Source organism: Colletes gigas, unplaced genomic scaffold (assembly GCF_013123115.1).
Source record: "Colletes gigas isolate AHSC1104 unplaced genomic scaffold, ASM1312311v1 Colletes_gigas_Sc00002, whole genome shotgun sequence".
In the NCBI taxonomy this organism is placed as follows: domain Eukaryota; kingdom Metazoa; phylum Arthropoda; class Insecta; order Hymenoptera; family Colletidae; genus Colletes; species Colletes gigas.
In genome coordinates this window covers 5142460-5164491 of record NW_025106631.1, presented here as the reverse complement: position 1 = coordinate 5164491, position 22032 = coordinate 5142460, and the positions used below count along the sequence as shown (strand labels likewise).

The 22032-nt window shown below is 35.6% G+C and overlaps 2 protein-coding genes and 1 non-coding gene across 3 annotated transcripts; 2 read left to right on the top strand and 1 right to left on the bottom strand.

Annotated features, from left to right (window-relative positions):
* Positions 1 to 11842: 11842 nt before the first annotated feature.
* Positions 11843 to 14346, bottom strand: LOC122399149 (innexin inx2-like). The gene has a single exon (XM_043399593.1). It carries the CDS (start codon positions 13829 to 13831, stop codon positions 12755 to 12757), a length of 1077 nt encoding a protein of 358 aa, XP_043255528.1. The 5' UTR covers positions 13832 to 14346; the 3' UTR covers positions 11843 to 12754.
* Positions 14347 to 15888: 1542 nt separating this feature from the next.
* Positions 15889 to 15961, top strand: Trnar-acg. The gene has a single exon. It is a non-coding gene; the product is annotated as a tRNA-Arg (tRNA).
* A 2280-nt stretch (positions 15962 to 18241) lies between these two features.
* LOC122404443 (kynurenine formamidase) lies at positions 18242 to 21990 on the top strand. The gene is made up of 9 exons (XM_043408408.1): positions 18242 to 18305; positions 19717 to 19786; positions 19844 to 19934; positions 20001 to 20102; positions 20822 to 20956; positions 21038 to 21122; positions 21194 to 21385; positions 21476 to 21611; positions 21701 to 21990. Exons 2-9 carry the CDS (start codon positions 19775 to 19777, stop codon positions 21860 to 21862), a joined length of 915 nt encoding a protein of 304 aa, XP_043264343.1. The 5' UTR covers positions 18242 to 18305; positions 19717 to 19774; the 3' UTR covers positions 21863 to 21990.
* The last annotated feature ends 42 nt before the right edge of the window (positions 21991 to 22032 follow it).

Here is a 22032-nt window from a genome sequence, read left to right as displayed (position 1 = left end):
ACCAATTTTTTTCCATAGATAGAGGATAATGTTTAAATTTTTATTTGTCATGAGAACGAATAGTATTAGTCTATTGAATAATAATTTTTTTTCTGAATTTATTTGTACCAAAGAAATTAAAATGATAGATACATGAAAAAATATATTATAATAAATATAAATAAATGTTTATCCATTCTTTTACAGAAAATTGCAGTAAACATTCAAAAATTCAGTCGAATAAATTTTGTACAAGTTTTACTAAAAATTACAAAATTACAATTTTGACTGGTTTGGTAGTTCCAGTGTTAAAGACCGTTTAAATAGAAAATTAAATATTAAACATTTGCAAAAGAAAAAAAACATAAAGATTGCACAGTGTGCTCCAACCATAAAGTACAAGGAACAGGCAAAGTAAACTACGTAAAACGCGCGAAGCAAAGGGTATATGTTGGAGTGTTTCGAAGAATGTTTTCTTTTGCCAATCTTTCTCAAACGTGGACTTTCACGTGAACAGTTGAGTCTTTCTATGAAAAATGGTTGGTAACTCGTTGAAACGGAATATTAAAAATGTCTCGTAGAGTTAAATATTTAATTGCCTAATATCGTGAACGTCAAACGTTGAAGATAGAAAGCCTCGGGTCAGGTACGAAGGGGAGAACGAAACACGTTGGGAAGACGAGAGGGAACAGGACGAACGTGGAAGAGCAAACTTCAGCGAGGAAAGGTAGAAGGCTGAACGAGGACAGGAACGAATAGGTGGTGGGGATAGAATGTCGAAGGTAGGACTTTGACCGGCCGTTGCCCCTAATGCGGTCGCCTCCAACCTGCGAACCGAACAGAGATCTTCGAAAGAAAATTCTGTCCTCTAGTTTCTCTGTTCATATATGTCCACGATATTTCATCATTCCCAAGCCCGTTTCTACCTACCAGGCCATCTACAGCGTACCAGAATCACGGTAAAACTACCATGCTTGTGTAACCTTGTTTATTCCTTATAGCCTGCAACCAGGTAAGGTGAAGGTACACTGCTGGACAAAAAGACGAAATTAATCGAATTTTTATCCGTTAAAGGCAAGTGTCCTCATTACTGGACCTCGTTTACAGTCTTATTTATTATGTTTTGTTCAAAGAGATAACAGGAAGATCGTACAAAAGATGTGAATATTATACTTGGAAGTATATTATTTTTTTTGCTAATATGTGAATTTATTTCTAGGTAACATATAAGTTGGGACCTTGGTCGTTTGCTTAAAAATTGACGGATTTTTATAAGATAAAGTTACGTATATTTCAGCAGCGATTCACTAAAACTAGAAATATACGAGAAATTATAAAATGGAGGACAAACTTTCCTTTGTTTGCATTATAATTCTAGTTATGAATTTTCATCATTTACTAATGTATTGTATCACTATCACTAAATATTAATCTATCAAAAACTTGTTCTATGTATATTAGGGAATATTGTTGATCAGTATTGAGGATACAAGGTGGCCAATAAATGATGCAATTTTCACTATAATTTTAGTCATAAAACTAGAGACTTCAACGGGTGTACAGAGATGTTCGGGAGATACTAGAGGCCAAAATAAGACAAAAATCAAGGATACTAATTTGTTCATTGAGGCTTCGTTAAAAAGTTATAGAAACATTTCTGGCCACACAGTATATTTTCGGTAAACATTTTTTTTCTCGAAAATAGGTCGGATTTCGAGGGTATGTGTATCGACCAAAAATGATTGTAATTGACCCTCGCAAACAAAAATAATTTTTCCAGAACGATTTGAAATTTTTTAATTTCATCGAAAAATTCCAGCACCTATTCGAATTTTTTTCTCAGAACTGGGTAGGATTTCGGGGGTATGTGTATCGACCAAAAATGATTGTAATTGACCCCTGCAAACAAAAATAATTTTTTCATAACGATATGAAATTCTTTAATTTTGTCAAAAAATTTGTCCACTTTCCTGAATTTTTTTCTCGAAATTGCGTAGGATTTCGAGGGTATGTCTATTGACCAAAAATGATTGTAATTGATCCCTGTAATCAAAAATAATTTTTCCAGAATGATTTGAAATTTTTTAATTTCGTCTAAAAATTCGCGCAACTATTCGAATTTTTTTCTCGAAAATGGGTAGGATTTCAGGAATATGTATAATGACCAAAAATGATTATAATTGACCTCTGTAACTAAATATAATTTTTTTAGTATCATTTGAAATTTTTTAATTTCGTCGAAAAATTTCAGTACCTACTCCAATTTTTTTCTCAAAACTGGGTAGGATTTCGGGGGTATGTGTATTGACCAAAAATGATTGTAATTGACCCCCACAAACAAAAATAATTTTTTCATAACGATATGAAATTCTTTAATTTTGTCAAAAAATTTGGCCACTTTCCTGAATTTTTTTCTCGAAACTGGGTAGGATTTCGAGGGTATGTCTATTGACCAAAAATGATTGTAATTGATCCCTATAATCAAAAATAATTTTTCCAGAATGATTTGAAATTTATCGTCATACCTAGTTTTATTTAAAAAAATAAAATTATCAACGAAACCAAAAATTTGAAATATAAAACAATGAATGATATTTAACGTTTAATATTTTACAACGCCTTCTTTATATTTAATAACATCGTCGGTATTACATTTTTAATGCTTCGATTTAACATTAAAATACATATGCAACGTTTGTTATTCAAATTAGGGAATCTTCTTCATCGATGGACTCTGGGTCCATTCGGTCCAATGCAACCTTTTTCTTTCAGAGTCGTGAAGCATTGGGTTTTTTAATACACTGTAATAATAATATTAATACTAAGCAGGCTTGTGAAATCGACGACATTAACCCATTTGCATCATTTGCTTACAAACTCCAGTTCGTAAGTCATTGGACAGTTAATGAACGTGGAATAAACAAGAATTGTCATTGCAAAGCGATGTAAATTGTGAAATGAAGCTAACATTTATTTATTCGTTACAATATAAAGCAAATTTAACTTGTATTATATGTTATAATTAGACTGCGGATATTTATGCATTTATGGGAAATTTAGATTGTCAAAAAACTATAGAATGCATTTAATATGCAAAAATATAACAAAAACTCAAGTAAGATAAAAATTATTGTATTTAGGGGTTGAAAGAACCCTCTACGAAGCTCTTATTTTATTAATTTTATTAATAAATATATGAATTTGCATAAAAATCCGCAGTCTAGTTATAATAATGCACGAACAATTTAAAAATTTTCGTTTTATGAGCGTGTCAGCATCATTTGAAAACGATCGTACAAATTAATGGTGGAGTCCCCGTCGAGTATGTTTTCATCAATTTCGTTCCGTGGTTTCTGCAATATTTTTCACTGGTCCTTTCATATTAATCGCGTTTATTACTCGTACAATCTTACTTGTTGCACGTTCATTTTAATTTTACACTTTCTCAAATATTTCTACTCGAGTTAAATGAAAAAAAAAAATTTCGAGACTCAGGCATGCTTCTTGTTTCTTCTGTGGTAGAATTTATTATGGTTAAACGCGAACCGACGCATGGACGAACACAAAAGATATGATTGGATCAAAGTACGCAAGTAATTCGCGCGCAATAGCTTGATTTCACGGCACGTTAACGTTAAGGCTAAATTATGTGGTCGAGTTACTAATCGGCAAAATGAGAATAATCATCCCTGTGTCCCCCGATGCGACAGAACAGAGGGATCTGAAATTGGTTGGACCTCGAATGCTCGAACGAGCGTCGAGGTTCGTTTTACTGATCGTTAATTTCTAATCGGAGCACACGCTCGTGTAAGGAACCCCTGCAGTCATTTGGTTGTTATGCGATTTAATCAAATCCACCGGTGGGCTGATAGATATTATGCAAGGCCATCGGTATAAAGTTTAGCGAATGGCACGGAAGTATCGGCTCTTCGATGTGAAATTTTCACTTCGCCACAACTTTGCCACTTAGACATAACTTGAACATTTACAGCTCCTACGATTAACACTAGATTTAGGGGCATTGATCGCACGTATATTGATACCTTTCATGTTGAAGATTACCTTACAATACGATTTTTCTTTTAATTAGATCAAATCAATCAAATTCAACATAAGTTGTTAAAAAATAATATTTACGCGTTCTGCAATTTTAAATATGTAAATCAGACACCCGTCAAATTGATGGCTTCCGTAAATCTAGTGTTAATAATATGAAATATTCGAACAGTGGTTGAAACGGTTCCAAAAATAATTATTTCAAACTGTTATACAGGGTGTTCAGCCAACCCTGGGAAAAATTTTAATGGGGGATTCTAGAGGCCAAAATAAGACGAAAGTCAGGGATACCAATTTGTTGATGGAGGCTTTGTTAAAAAGTTATTAACGTTTAAAGTTCCACCAGTATTGAATTTTTTTCTCGAAAATGCGCAAGATTTCGGGGGTATGTATATTCATCAAAAATTATCGTAATTGACCCCTGCAACCGAAAATAATTTTTTTAGATCGATTAAAAATTTTTTTTTTTCGTCGAAAAATTTCCTTAAAACTTCGTTTCTCATTTTTAATAAATTTGTTCGACCCCCTAAAGAAAAGTTGTTTAGTACTTTTTTGCAGGTACCTATGAGCTCTACTTCAGAAAAAAATTTCATTGAAATATATTCGCTATTATAGAAGTTATGGTCGTCTGAACATTGGACCATTTTTATAGTGTTTTTCCCAGTTTACGGGGTCAAGGAACAGGTTTTCTAATATTGTTAGAATTTCTACATATTCTCCATTAAAATACGCGTTATTTGCCTTTTTCAACATTAAAATCCTCCAATCCGTTCAGAAGTTATGACATTTTAAAGATACACGAAATTTCGGGGTACCATTTCTAGCCAGAAACTATATTTTCGGTAAGGAATTTTTTTCTCGAAACTGCGTAGGAATTCGGGGGTATGTCTATTCACCAAAAATGATTGTAATTGACCCCCGCAACCGTAAATAATTTTTCCAGGACGATTTGAAATTTTTTTTTTCGTCGAAAAATTTCACACCTTCTCGAATTTTTTTCTCGAAAGTGGATAGGATTTCGGAAGTATATGTATTCACCAAAAATGATTGTAATTGACCTCCGCAACCGAAAATAATTTTTTCAGAACGATTAGAAATTGTTTTTTTCGTCGAAAAATTTCACACCTTCTCGAATTTTTGTCTCGAAACTGCGTAGGAATTCGGGGGTATGTGTATTCACCAAAAATGATTGTAATTGATGCCTGCACCCGAATATAATTTTTTCAGAACGATATGAAATTTTTTAATTTTGTCAAAATATTTGTCCACTTTTCTGAATTTTTTTCTCGAAACTGCGTAGGATTTCGAGGGTATGTCTATTCACCAAAAATGATTGTAATTGATCCCTACAACCGAAAATAATTTTTCCAGAACGATTTGAAATTTTATGTTCTCCTTTTTTATTATTTGATTAGGTGAAACTCTTGCAAACCAATAAATTGAAACATATACCTGTGCCAATAATTTTGCAAGGTCGTACAAAGCTCACATTATATTATAAATTGTTATTTTGCGTTTATTTACACTAAACACTGTTATTCTGTAATATTGATTGATTAATTAAGAGTGCAAAGCATATGTACTGGAATAAAAATTATACCAATAACGATTACGAGGTGAACGTACAACTTTATTCCCATAGAATAAATTTTTGATAAACGCTCTAACTTACCATAACTCCGAGAACTACGAAAACGCGACAAAACGAAATCATGGGTGTTTCGGGGACGCAAAGAATTGTGGTACACAAATAACTGCCGAAACGATGGATTTTACTCGCTGACGTTTATTTGTTCAATTTTATAAAGAACATTCGTACGAAAATATAGAATTACTTGGGCAGTATTTATCAGTCCTCGGGAAGCATGATTAAGGCGGCCGACGCAATAGTGATTTAGTAAATCAAAAAAACATACTGACGCATGGAAATTTATTCGTAACGCTCTACCATAGGACCACGCACGCGCAGACACGCACACACACACGTACACACGCGCATTCTTTCTTTCTCTCTCTAGTAAGTAGCAACTACGAGTATCAACGAGTAAAGAACAGTAATTATTAATATAATAGCGGATATAACGCATAAAATGTCATTACCATACACGGGCCAACCAGACGAATCGGGAAACGAAGACCCAAAATGGGCATTCGTCGAGTGTCCTTTGTCAGCCAATGACTATAGCCGCCGGCATCGATAACGTGGATATCACACGAACACTTATTTTTCTTCGCCGACTCGTCTCGCTGACCCGAGCACAATCAATTATCACTCGTTCCTCCAGCAATTCTCAGCTTAGCTGGTTTCGTTACAATTATACTTATCTTTTATATATACTTTTTCCATACCTTGTAGCTTTTACAATCGCGAGGAATCACGCGCATTGCGACGTACGCCAGAGTCGGGGGCAGACTTTATCACCAAAACGAAGAACAAAACTATCACATTCGTCTCTAAATTCTGTTCAAATTGGTAGGAATGTTGTTGTCAGCGAATTAAAATTTGCCCGACTACGACGAACGCGCAGTACAAGTTCGCGAGTGTAACAAAGTCCCATCTGTTAGGCGTGAAAATTCATTGGAACGCTATCGATATACCCTACGGGATGCAAACACGCAATTTTCTTTACATCTACTATAGTCGGTGATATGCACACGAAATTAGGCACTTTTTCCTGCGGTCAGTTTCCATTTTCACTGGTCCGGACTTATCGTTCAACGCTATTTCTACCATAAGACACCTTTTAAAATTTAAACTCGTGATCGTTTTCCTCGATCGACTTTGCAAAAATAGTTTTCGTTTCAACGATTATTTGTAATGGTGTCTCGCAAGACTCACAAGCGGCAGAAATAGCGTTAATGATCGCACAAACGAAACTTCCGTTTCCTTCGATCGCGATCTGTGCAAATTGCGATCACGCTGGAACAAAAGCTACCGAGAACCAAAACGGTTTCACAGGACACGTCGAGAGGGGGTTTCCCTCGACCAAGAATTAAATACGTGTCGGCTACAAGTTACGATAGTCGTTACGAAGAGAAAAGGAAGGCAGAAAAACGAAAGTGGGGCAAGGAACAAACGCCTTCGACGGGTTATTTACGCGGTTACTTACGAATGATAGGAAGAACTGGCATTAAGCGGAAGAAAGGGAATCTAAAAATTACGATTAATGTAATTTGAAATAACGTTCTAAGCACTATTTACGCGTACGATCCTAAATAGATAGCAAAATACAAGAATCACGATTATATATATGGAGTGTCTCGATTACTTGGCAGTCTTACTTTGAGCATGGAATTCTCGTTGAATCGTCGAGTTGACGCGTTCACCGTTAAAACAAAATCTACGAAATTTTCTACGCGGTCGACATCTCGCTCTTAAACAATTGGAAAACTGCTTAATAACTATATATTTTTTTTTTGTTTTTTTTTTTTTTTTTTCTGTAAACTCGTCCAAATTCACAAGTCCTATCAACAGTTTATTTTTTCTTAACATTTTACCTTAATGAAAAATATGGCTGACGTTGTGGCAATCGACGTGTTAACACTACATCTATAAAGGGTGTCGAGAATGACTTGTTTTGTCGTTTGATATAACGATTACCCAATTTTCAGTACATCCTGTTTTTTAATTCATTGGAGTTTCAGAAGTTTCTCAAAAAATTTCACTACGGTACAAGTACCCTTTTTAAAAAATATTTCAGAATGTACACGGTGTACAAAAATCATGTTTGTGTTTGCTTGGTTGTTGTACGTTTGTTCCTATTTCATATTTCTTTTTTTACTAATTTGGAACAAGATACTTGTACTTTTAAAAAACAAGTCATTTTGATCCTTCGGGTACAATTAGGCAGATGTCCGTAGTTCTAGCATTAAAGAAAACAGTACAAGTCCAACATTAGCCATTTTCAAATAATTTCGAAACTAAGAACAATGCAAAAACCCTGCAATTTTCTATCAACATTATTTCTACCAAAAATGTCGAAGGACACATTTCAAAATTTTAACTCTGTATTATTTCCTAAGTTTAATCATTTTTTATTTTAAATTATTTTCATGGAAGACACCTTTTGATGAGAATATATATGCAGAAAACCGCGGTAGAAATAGTGTTAAGAGATTTCTTCTTGGAAGACTTTTGTTAAAATTATACCGAATTTATTCTGAACTCGCTTTTCGATTACATTTGGAATACAAATGTTTCTTTCTGTAACAATGTGTTAACTCTTTGAAATTCCAAAGTAATTGTTGAAAAATAATTTTTCATTGAATAGTTTAATCGTAGTTAGACACGTACGAACATCAATCTAGGTCGGCATACGTTTGAATAGGACTGTAGAATTGATAACGTCGATAACGCGCGAGAACTAAATTCTCGAAGTCTCTGAGAATATGGTTTTTGGACTTGTATTGTCCTCGCCGATTCAATTGTAGATAGCAACGGGCGACAACCCTAAATATGTTTTGTCTATATTCTTATCGCTAAACGTTTATTGTCATATCGTAGTCTATTAAAATTTCAATTCGCATACTCGCTCGTCGAACGGCTACGGTTCAACCAGAACAATTAAGTTGGCCAAAAAGTTCACGCGGTCGTTCGATACAAAGAGGGATTTCTTTTGTAATTTCGACGTAATTTTACAAACGTACATCCGAATGCAACGCATTGTAAATAATATAACTATTATACAGTTTACAAACCTGTAAAAATGAACACCAAAGGATATTTTTAAACATGTTTGTTTCGTTTAAAACGAAAACGTTTCACCACCTTTGTTCTCTAGGGAATTCCCCCAATGGACGAAATTTTAGTTCTCAAAGAGGCTACTCGTTAGCTTTTTCCACGGGGACAGAAATTTTTATGATGGAAATTACTTTCCATTTGCATAATTAGCGTGAGAGCAAATTATTGAAATAATAAATTTCAAAATATTTGTATTTTACCCTTAACTGAAGTGATCGATACACCGACTACGATTGATCGTATTCTGCGAACTTTTCGGCCAGCCTAATATTACGCACGATGGCGCAACAACGCGACAGTAACGTAAATTGATATAAATATAAATGATAATAATACAAAGACGGCGTAAAAGAGACTCGTCTATCGCTTCCGCTTTTGTCTTTTATTCAGCTTCTGGTCCCTCGATATTAATATTCTACATTGTTGTGCGTTCAAGGCGCCAAGACGAATGATAGAATTTAGCATTAAAAACTATTTGTCTATCTTTATCGCGCGATTCGTTCGTTCCCTCTCGTACCCTCTCCCCCTTTCCTCAGTTTTCTCGTTCATTTTATCCTACATGTCCGTGCATCTATGTATAATAAATTTATACTTTCTATTTCGTAAGACAGCCTACAATATACAAACATATATTCCTAACTCTTACGATAATGGAGAAACAATTGGCGAGCTGGTGAAATTACCATTTTTTTGGAGAACGACGCGTTCGATTCTAGGGACTATTTTGGAACTAGATTTACGGGCATCGATCGCACATATTTTTTGGCGAAACCAGTCTTAATACAATTTCCATTTTTTCCTTTTATTTAAGATACGTATTTAATCAAATTTAACGTAAATTGTTGACTAATAATGTTTACTAAAACTGCAAATATGGCGTCAAATTTACGGGTTGCGGGGATATTCTACTGTAAACCTTTCAAAAAATACTGTGCTCAAATTCCTCGTTCCTTTTTCTCTCAAAACTGTACTTTTTCAACCGTCTGTGATATTAAAAAATATTCATTCATCATACTATAATCAATTTAATATTTTGTTTATTTTAATTGAACTTCAAAGTGCTACCATATTTTAGTATCTGCTATAGTCAAATTCGTTCTAAGAATTTTCTTTCATTTTTCGTTTCGACTGGCTTTTTTTTTACTGTGTTTTAAAATATGCAGAATGACCAATCGAATAATTCCCTAGAAACAAGAGATACGTTACCAACGTTGGAACTTTATTTTATCGTGAAACTCTGATATGATGTAATTTACAGTTAACAAATTACTTTCTTCTTGGGTGGATTATTTACTTCTTAAACATTTATACTGTTTCCTCGTCTGTTGCAGAGGGCAGACCTATTCAATTATGAATTTCGAGAAATAAATTTGTGCAGATCTTTGTAAAAAAAAATTATCGAAAGAGACTTAAAAAAAGTGCACATTTTACGGTAGAATTACCCCCTCGAAATCTAGCACGAAGTATTGCATTTGAGCAAACCTTCCTAATGGACGTATTGCACGGCTTTGGACCCTTTCGCGCGCGTTATCCACGAGCAAAGCAATTGAAAGTAATTAGGCGGTAACGAGAAGAGAAACTGAACGTTTTGTAGAACGGGGAAAAGAAAACGAACGTCGTTCTCCGTTTTATCACACGATCAGAGTCCACAAAGGCCTCCAAAATTTTCAGAGGAGTTTAACACTACTTTCACAGATTGCTCCCCGTCGATGCGTTCGGATTTATCGAGAGACGTATCGATCGTTAAAAAAACAATCGAACATTTTTATTGCCTATAAAATAAATTCACACTATTTAATCCGACGGTCTATTAACCAAAATTAGTTTCTTCAGCGTTCGTCAGAATCAGTCATCCTCGAAATTATTGAAAACCAAAATCAAAACCAATTATTTGCAACTTCCCTTTTTTTTTTAATTAAATGCAAACAATGGAATGAAATACTAAATACTAAGTTAGGCTTTGATATCATTGGATCTTTCCGAGTTACGCTTTATAGAATATATATTGCATTTTTATTTTTAATTTTGAGACGAGTGCAGTTTGATCGTCGTTTTGGTCTCTTAATTTTATTTAAGACTTTTTTTAATTGTCTGCTACTGGATATATGTATATATTGTATTATACATACATACATACACACATACAGAGTGGTTTGTGAAACTTGCACACTTAGAATGATTTTTAATTTTTACAGAAATGTTACATGATTTGAAGATGCAAGTTATGTAGTAAAAGTGTGTATTTTTTGAATAAACGAAGCCATTTCGAATATTTGAAAGTGAATTTAGCTCTCTTAAATGGAATGCTAAACTTTGTGTACCAAAATATGGAAGAATGTCGAATGCCGAGGGACAAAGCATGATTGCGACATTTATTAGCCCAAAACCATTAGAGAGTAATTTCGCTTTGTTTACCTCGTGTAAATTAAGTTGGAGATTCAAAGTTACTAAAAATCAATCTGTAATAACATTGAGTCTCCAGTTCGACATTACATGAAGTAAATTTTGGGTTAATAAAGGTCTTTTATACTGGGCATTCGACTTTCTTCCATATATTGATATTAAAAATATAGTATTCCGCTTAAAAATACAGAAGTTGACCCTCAAATTTCCATAATGTCTTCATCTATGCCTACATACATACATATATAGATATATTCATAGTATTGTAGACAATATCGGATTATAGAAAAATTAGATATTTACCTTTTGCAAATATTTTACAAATTACCATGCAATATATATACACAATAAACTGTAAAAATATTCTATTGTATAATGATTTATAAAATATATACAAAAGATAAAATGAACATGTAATTTTTCTATAATCCGATATTATTATCTAGAATACCCAATGTTTATAGTATTCTAAATAACAATATCGGATTATAGAAAAATTAGATGTTTACCTCTTGCAAATATTTTACAAATTACCATACAATATATATATACACAATAAAATGTAAAAATATTCTATTGTATAATAATTTATAAAATATGAACAAAAGACAAAATATATTATCCAATATTGTTATCTACCTGTGTCTATGACAAATGAATTTCAAGATTTGGTATTTTACAAGTGAAAATTAAAACATGTAACAAAAATTCGATGAAATAGTGCGAAAATATGAAAGATTAGAGATAAATGGGTATACTAATATCTAAGTAATACGTTTTCTGTCGCGTTTGGCGTAAAAATGGTCCACCGAGCCGGGGTTACAAAAATCAATATCGGCAATTCACGGCTGTTCGTTTGCCTCTTTATTTCGTCCGTCTCGAAATAAATCCTGTCGCATTTTGACTGACTCAGTCAAGAACAAAATAATAATGTGTATACAAAAAGAAAGAAGAAAAAAATGGATCTACGGACAAACTTAAAGCGAGACGAGCCGAGAAAATTGCAAGACGAGGGAATGAGAACGCTCGAATACCAGAATGGTCTCCATTGTTAGATACGCGGCTTGCCTAAGTTGGCGTAACATGAAAGGGAATGGATTAGGTTCGCTCGATGCCTTTCTACAGCTTCATCGATTAAATCGTCTACGATTGAGAGGCGGTTTCGTTCGACGCCCCGTGGACGATTAAAAATTTTCAAAAAATATATGAAATACGTGTTATCCGAAGCGATATATTAACCCTTTGCGGACGGCGGTCCACGTTACAAACCCAACGCTAATAAAAATTAATTTTATTATCAGACAGGCCAAACTTCGTATCCATCCATATTCCCTCATTTCTCGATTACACCAGAATTCGACAAATTTGAACAAATTCTATGCTTATCTCTAATTTGGTACACGAACGACGAATAAAAATAAAAGCTCGGGAGAAATTTGCCTACGGAAGATTAAACATATTATACCTTTCCGAGTTCCCTTAAGGTTCATGTGCAAAGGGTTAAACCAACCTCTCGTTCAGCTAATGAAACTAAGGATTCGAAAAAAAACAAGCAGAAAAGTAAAACAATGGGAACTAGACGGACGCTTTGCCCTGAAATGACGTGGCCAGGTCCGAGACGAACTGCTTGTACATCAACGGGTCTATGTTCTTCCCGAGTTGATAGAGAATGAACCAATCACCGATCTGACACTTCTGGGCGATCGTTTGGATGTACTCTTGAGGCGAGAGGCGCGATCGGGCGCGCAACAGCACCATGCGAAGCTTAGGGCCGGCGATGACCGCGCAACGGTAAACCACAGTCAAGCCGCTCAACACCGACAATATGATAAACCAGAACCAAAGGAACACGTAAATCTTCTCGTTGACGATGTTCAACGGCAACACGCATAAACCGTCGAACTTCTGCACCGTGCCGGACGCACCATATTTGTGGAATGTGCATTTGGTGACCTTCGGGAATACACGGGACATCGGGTCGATCCTCTCCTCCGGCTCCATTTCCGTGAACTTCACCACGTCCGAACCGTAAGTGGTGAACTCGCCGTCCAAAAAGAAATCCATGAAATAGATCTGACCGACCACGTTGATGAAATTCAACACCTCGCAGAGGAAGAACCGGTACGCGTAAAAGTTTTGCGTGTGCAAGTTGATCGTGAAGTAATCGACCAACAGTTTCCTCCTCTCGCTTTTGCAATCCTCGCTGATCACCGGGCAGTTCAGGTCCAGTACCAGCATCTTTATCCTGCCGCCCTCCCAGGTCTTCCACAGGTATCGCGGCACGTAGAACAACATCGCCTGAAAGAAGAGCGTGAAGCACACCCACTGGTAGTATTTATGGTATTTGATCTCGTCCTCGCCTTCGACGTGGGACGCGACGCCAGGTTGCACCAGGTCCTTGCCGACGATACCGGTACGGTCGGGGATCGTGAACGTCGAATAGATCCAGCAGTAGGTATCCATCACGTGAAGAGGTATCTCGTCTACGATACAGTCTATCGGGTCTCCAATGTACTGTCTAGACGTGACCAATAATGAAAAGGCAATTAATATGATCACCGTTGCTTTGTAGTGCAGCCGGAACACGCTGTTGTCGATGCACACCGCATCGAGCTTCAGCAGTCCCTTCACCGAACCGAATACGTCGAACATCGTTGATCTGTTTTATTTCTTGGACAGTGTTATTCGGGAAATAACGACTCCAAGCGTTTGATTATCGAACGGAACTCTCCTGGGATCGGCAACGTTCAACGCGACGAAACGCCGCGCGTTAACGAACGTTTCTCGTTCTTCGAATGAGGCGCGGAACAAATAAACCGCTTCGAGAATTCTTCACGGTGATCGGTACAGTCTTCTTCTCGTTACCGTCTCTTCCTTTCACTAAAGACTTTTTTCCGTACACTCGGATATCTTCTCCGAATTCTCGGGAACACGTGTGTATCCCGTTCTGATCGTTCCGCGATCACTACGCGCGCGAGAACGGGTCTACTGAGGCAAAGCGTCACTGAGCGCGATTCTGTCGTAATGGCTGCGTTCAGATACGTTGTACGACACGAGCACGCGAGGACATACCGTTCCACGAGTTGTTCGTTTTCTGTTTGTCCTCTTTGTCTCGCTCTCTCTCTGCTCGTACACAGCTTGGTCGAGGACGAAGAACTACAAGTTTGCGTCTGCTGCACACCGAGATCCTATCCCCACTCACGGCACCAAGAAAACCCGTCTCTCTCGTCCCTCTACCAGAAACTAACCCCACTTTCCTGTCGCTTAACCGGCGCGTCGACACCGGAATCACGGGGAGCGCGGCTCCGTTCGTGCGCGCTCGAGCCAATTCGGCAACCGTCGGCTCGGGTCTTCCTGTTCGATGCGCATGCGCGAACGAATTATCCAGCCTTTTCGTGCAAAATGTTACATAAATTTGAGAAAACAAACCACCGAATATACGTTTAACGCTCGACTATGCAAACTCTTACCCGATACAAACTTTCTTTCGCGTTTCTAAAGATCTTCGATAGTCCTCTGGAAATATTTAAACGCGCTTCGTTTAAATTTAAGTTATTCGTTAGCGACTGCGTTTGAATGCCATAGACAGTGTCGCGTTGCGAGCCCTCATTTACGATCTCCAGGCAACAGCCAAATACCGATTTTAGAAATAGCCTTTACCCCAATATACTTTCACAGGTAGCGTTATATACCAAATTTTGTTTCCGTACCAGATGTTCATTTTTACAATAGTTTTCTCGCAATACTTAAGACTACCAGCATTATTGCGCGCCACGGTCAACAGGACCAACCTTTGAAGCTACAACGGTACTTTCAGTATTCTGGACATTAAATTTTTGTTCCCTCCTCATTTACTTTTGACAAATCAGAGTTTTTTTAGATTAGTAACGCCCAATTAGTAGAGCGGCAATCTGTGGTTCTCATTCAGAACACTGTAAAGCTGTCGATACGTCAGTAAGTAGAGTTTTTCATGCTGAGTGAGAACCACTATCGCATGCAGTTCGCAGAGCGCCGTTCTACAAGCGGAACTTTAATCGTTAATAACTTGTTAACGAAGCCTCAATCAACAAATTGGTATTCTTGATTTTCGTCTTATTTTGGCTTCTAGAATCTCCTATTAAAATTTTTCCCACGGATGACCGAGCCCTGAATGTATATTGTGAATGTATTTTTGTTATCTGAATTTGTTCTGTTATCGATAGATCCGACGTTTAGTTGCGTTTTAACGACAATGTTGATGTATCTTATTATTGCGTACGATCGAATTATCTCTGACAATATAATGCTATCTATTATCGCGAAGTGATTTTAATCAATATCAAAATTACGAATATCGGAAATTACATTTATCTCACAATAATTACATAATTCAACGTCAAAACTTTAACACTTTGACGACTACTATCACACAGATATACGAGACTTTGCCAGCAATTATCGACCACAATTTCATCAGCTTTAGTAAAATTGAAACTGTGGTGAAAATCACAAACGATAGACAACAATCTTCATTTATTAAAGAAAATGAATCTAGACCCACGAATTTCGAAAAGATTACAAAGAAAGTACTACGTCAAATTTTAAATTTGATAAATGTTAATATAGATGAATATAATGGATAAGGAAGTATTAATAAATAATAACGTTTTGATTGCAGTTCACAAAGTAATTATTCCTTAACAATAGACAAAAAATAAAAGCACGAAGTCGGTCCTGTGGCGCAACGGATAACGCGTCTGACTACGGATCAGAAGATTCCAGGTTCGAATCCTGGCAGGATCGTTACAATTTTTTTTTTAATATTTATTAATACCCTTGTATTTCTGAATCATTCCAATTATAATAACACGCGTCAGGCATTATAAACGTATGTTTACAAATAAGAATACTTCGAATCGAGCCTTATTCACCACATCGATTGACTCCACAGAAAGAAAAGTGAAATATTGATAAAGTAACATGCATTCTTTGTTAAGGTTCTTTTTCAAATGTAAATTTCTTTTTATCAATTTATAGTGTTGAAAATTAAGGGTAGAAAGTTAAGAAAAGTTAAGTTTTTAAATAATTTTAGCTTATAAATGGCTCGATTGATCGCGTTAGAAAGCTCCATGGCCCATATCTGGATGTGATTAAACGAATGTTATTTTTCTTGAAACAAAAATCGCCGACTAACAGTGTTAACTCGCGTTTCGTGCAAGAAATACGCGAACGGTGCGCATAATTTTAGGGTTCGTTCACTAAATAATGGTAATACGTTTCACACCTACGATGCACGATGACTCAATGTATAAGAATCGTGCTATTAATAGCGATACTCAACAATGTGATTCTAAATTTCGCTGAAGGTAATATGTATGAAGGATTCATGCTTAATGTCATGGAAACCAATTAGAGATAAGCGTAGTCGCTGAGTCAAATAAATTAACCCAGTATTCGCTCGAGAACCGGTTGCAAAATGTGTAAACTGAGAAAGGCTATCAAGAATAGCGAAGATTATTCTCGCGAGCAACATGGAATTTACGAAGTCATCTTCGTTGCATATTGTTCTTTATAATTAACAATATTATTATCATTTTATAATGGCGGATAGTGGCGGATAGTGGCATTTTCCTTAGTTGCCCAAAACTGAAAAAAAATGTGGCTCGTAGGTCATTTTTTAGTTATTGGAGCGTGTAAATTCGTTTCCTGAGTATTTGCATGTATTTCCGAAATACCCTGCACGAAGATACATCATTCTACGTCCAATATCAGTTCCAAGCATAAAATTCGGTGGTCGTGGAACGCTGGCATCCCTTCTGCTTGCATTTATTACGCATTACTGCGGCATTCTTAAAAAAAAGTATCCCTTTGATCGACGAATTTTTGACTGGAAAAGGTTTCTCTTACCTGTGGTCTGTGGGTAAGCGCCGACGTGGCACGATACTCGATACTTCAGCTGCTATGAACCTACCTACCTGTGACTTCTCCATAGAGAATGGTGGCGCGCTACAGAAGAGTGGGGCCAAAAGGAAGGGACCGGTTTTTCTGGTTTTTAATCTCTCCGACCATCGTAGCCTATTCCCGCTAACTTCTCCGTGGACACGCTGTGTATATTTTGAAACATACAGTGAGAAACAAAACCGAACACATGTATTGTCTTTTAACGTGAATAATATTTCATTCAACGCTTCGATACAATAAAAATAAACAAGACGCTGCATTATGTGCAACAAATCGATCTTCCATGACAAATTTTAACCGTTTTGCATTCATTCGTCGTTGGGTCAAAAATGATCCGCACTAACGAAATTAATACTTTCAATTTTATGAAGCAACGAAAATTTTGAAAGAAACGTGGAGATCAGTAGTCACTGGTGATAATATAGTTTTAATTACAAAAGAAAAATGTCATATACTAACAAGGAGAAGTTGCGGACTTTGGATGTCCGATTTTACACCTTCTCGAATTTTTTTCTAGAAAGTGGGTAGGAATTCGGGGGTAGGTATATTCACCAAAAATTATCGAAATTGACCCCCGCAACCGAAAATAATTTTTCCAAACCAATTTGAAATTTTTTTTTCCCGTCGAAATATTTCACACCTTCTCGAATTTTTCTCTAGAAAATGGGTAGGATTTCGGGGGTATGTGTATTCACCAAAAATGATTGTAATGGACCCCCGCAACCGAAAATAATTTTTCCAGAACGATTTGAAAGTTTTTTTTTCCGCCGAATTTAGGCATCCATCTTGTCGATTTTACTTAAAAATGTGTTTTTAATTTTTAATCAATTTGTTTGACGCTCTACAGAAAAGTTGTCTAATACTTTTTTGTAGGTATCCATGGACTCTGCTTTAGAAAAAAATTTCTATGAGTTACCTTTACTATTGTGGGAGTTATGGCCGTTTGAAAATTCGGTAGATTATGCAAGCTTCAATATTTACGTACTTTGGAGACTAAATCGATGCATATACATAGTTCTATTATCATCGATGCAACAAATGGCAGACCCATTCAACTAACGGGAACAAGCAATAAGCTGGTTTAGTCGTTGGCACGCTTAGTGGTCTGTAACAGTGCACAGAGTAGTCTGGAAAGCGAAGTTGCATAGACAAAATTTCTTTCAACGTTATCTCTGCATTTTCTTATGTAATATGATTGGTATATTGATTCTATATGTAATACAAGCCTAATGAGATCAGTCAGTAAGCTGGTTTAGTCGTCGCGTGCCTTAGTGGTCTGAAAAGTGGTGTTAAGTTCGACTTTATCTTTTTTGATGCAGTATGATTGTCTACAACTGAAATAGTGGAACGAACTAATAATTTCTGTAAAAAAAAAGAAATTTTAAATGCAAAAGGAGCTCTTACTCTAAAAAAAAAACATAAATTACTGATGAAAAAATAAAATGAGAAATAATATAAAAATATAAAGTATAATACCTGATAAATTCTCCGAAATCTAATTCTATAGCTAAATAATCATATTATGTATATTATCTATGATATATTTCTTTAGTTTCTTCATAAATACAGTGGATGAAATTTCTATAAGAACACGATGACTTACTGCAAAAGTTCGTTCGTTTTATAAATACATAAAACACATAACTAATATAAAAACATAATTTATACAAAAACATATAAATATTAAAATATTGACCAAAGGATGAAATTCGTATAAAATCATGATTTTCTCGATTTTGCATCATCACAAATACAAGAAACATTATTTCTATCTTATAACGAGTGAATATTAAAATTGAAATAAGAGATTTAATAATACTCACGCAATAATATTTAAAATAATTGCCGCGACGAAGTGTCTTAAACTCTAACGAGGAAATAAAAATAAACGCAACCGTGAATACGCATTTTTTGAAGACATTTTTATTCGTTTTATCGAAGAAAATCATGAAGACAGTATTATTTTTCAACAAAACAACGCAACAATACATAACGCTAAGAAGACGCAAGGGTGATTTAAAATAAACAAAATTTTCCACTTACGAAACAGTTCCTCCATTCTAAACATAATAGAAAAACGACATTAATGAGTTAAACAAATCAACATTGCAAAAATATACTAACACTATGAATTTAGTTTCTTGAAACAGATTTAAAATAATACTTCGTTCATAACAGAAATAAATGCTTTCAATAATTTCTTAATTATTTCTTAAATATTATTATCAAAATTCTATACCATTTTTATACAAAATAATAGTATTCTTATAGAAATTTTGTCCACTGCAGAGTGATAAGAGCTTCGTACAGTTCGTCAAAATGGGTTTCTCATTCTCGATTTCTCTTCGAAGGTTTATTATAAATGGAGACAATATTGGACATGGACACTGTGATCATTACGTATATGTTTATAATAAAACATATAAAAATTTTCAAGGACAAAAAGCCTACTTTAACGAAAGATACAAGGCTCTTATCACGTTATATTTACACTACAAATTACACACTGTCAGTCTTATCTTAAAATAGATATCCACAATCGTGGAATCATCTCATTCATCCGACATTTTGCAAAAATCATTTTCTCAAACCATCAGAGATCCGAAGACGCGTGGTGAGCGAAGGAAACTATCTGGTTCTTATTTAAAATCGAAAATGTCAATATCAGTAAGTATTAATTAAATTATTTCCACCGACATTTCTCTTGAAATACTGTTTGCTTAGGATCACGAAGTAAGTTACAGTCCGAGCAGATGGTGTCGAAGATTCGACCATATAAAAATATTGGAACACTATCTCACATTCGCTGCAAAAGGTAACTTAGGACGATAGATTATTATTAATCGACATTCGTGACAGAATTAACGATTTATTCTTGCAGTTACGGAAAATGCTCGTAAAACCTTGAAATGCAAACTCGATGTCCCATATGGGGCCACAGACCGAGCTAAATACGACGTGTATGGGACCGATTTACCCGATGGTACATGTACTTTTTACAATTACTATAAAAACGGCCCTTTTCAGGGCCACATAGTGTGCAAAATCCGATCTAGCAACCTTCTCGCGATGCACACTGGGCAATGCTAATGTCGACGGTGATTCATGTTTGTACAATGAAAAAGGGGACCATTTTTTACCTTTTTGGCGTTTTTTTATTTTGACTGAAGGGGAGTCTGAGGGTCAGGGGGTCAAGGGGTAATATTTAAGGGCCCATAGTGCTACTATTGAATTTTAAGGGATCAAATAAATGGACAGTGTTCAACTTCTTACACTCAAATATGGTAGTCTACAATAAGGAGCACTATTATTGACTTTTGATCCCCTGCATCTTCAATTTACGAGCTTGAAGCCCATTGGAGCTTTTCATCAATACATAATGAACCACATCATAGCAAAAGTTCAGCTAATTTAACCGGGGGGGGGGCCATTTTCCATAAGATCTGTGCAGAGTCCTTTGCGCCAGAGCGCGTCAAATTCAAACCAGGCCTCGCGAGAATGGCTCCAGCGTCGCCATTTTGCACTATTCTTGAATATTCCTTTTCCTGAACACTTAACAACATAGTTAATAACATTCTTGAATATTATTATCCTCTTACTTTTCCATATATTTAAAAAAAAAAACGCTTTATTTCAAGTTTTTATAGTCTTACCCTTTAAAACAATCGCGACACTTTAATTTATATTTGTCGATTATTTCAGATGCACCAATATTGATATTTATTCACGGTGGATATTGGCAGGAAGGTAGCAAAGAAGTTGCATCGTTCGCGGCGCCTGTTTTTGTCCCGAATGGAATTAAGGTTATAACCGTTGGTTACGATTTATGTCCTCAAGGTAAATCCTCTGATTTTTTTCTATTCCGTTTATTTTGACGTACGAAATTAATATTATATCGGTGACATGTATATATTTTAGTCAGGTTTAAGGATATAATATCACAGATCAAAGTTGCGATCGAGGAGATATTAAAATCAGTTTCGAGTCGCAGTACTATGCCACGGTGAGTATACATCGTTGAACAAAGATCAGTTTAATCGATATGCTATATAATTGTGAAACGAATTCACGTAGGAGCGTTTGGATCGTCGGCCATAGTGCTGGCGCACATTTGGCGGTGAGTCTTTTGTTCGATGCATCGTGGTTGGAGAAAATGGCGAAACAAAGATACTTAAATCTGTTGAAAGGTGTCGTCCTGATCAGTGGCATTTATAATTTGAAACCCTTGCTCGATACTACCATCAACGACGCTTTGAAGCTAACGAAGTAAGTCTGCGTTATTTATTAATTATCTATATTTGTAAATCGTAATACAATTCTTCGTTTATTGTACGTTTAAATTTTTACATGTTTTAGAGACGAAGTCGACGCGTATAGTTTCACTATAATGGATACAACCAACATCAAACCCATTCGAGATTTGAAAGTTATCGTCACCCATGGGGAATGCGATAGTCCAGTGTTTAACAATGAATCACGCGAATGCGTTCAGGTATTCCCACCTACGCGTATCGTGTGATTTTCACACTCGTTTGTTTACGTGATCAACGATTAATCTTCCTTCTTTTTTTCTTCTTTTAGAAGCTTGTTACAATAGTGGACAACGTCCAATACATTTTCCTTCGCGAAAACGTCGACCATTTCGATATCGTGGAAAGGCTCACGGAACCGGAATTTCTTTTAACAAAAGCGATAATGGATAATATTCTTGAAAATAACAGGGGCAGAATCGTGAAGAAATAACATCAAAACGTACAGCTTTCACAATCAAAATTTATAAATAATATTCGACGTGTTTATAAAAAATTTATTAAGTGTTAACATATTAATTTATCGATACAGTGTTGTTAAATTTCAAATCGTGTGTAAAAAAATTATTAGTTTATCTACTGATATTATAATTAATTGGTCAT

Coding starts and splice junctions, on each gene's coding strand:
- LOC122399149 (XM_043399593.1), bottom strand. CDS start 13,831: ATGTTCGACGTATTCGGTTCGGTGAAGGGACTGCTGAAGCTCGATGCG.
- LOC122404443 (XM_043408408.1), top strand. Junction 21,386..21,475: donor GACGCTTTGAAGCTAACGAA/GTAAGTCTGCGT, acceptor TACATGTTTTAG/AGACGAAGTCGACGCGTATA. Junction 21,612..21,700: donor AATCACGCGAATGCGTTCAG/GTATTCCCACCT, acceptor TTCTTCTTTTAG/AAGCTTGTTACAATAGTGGA.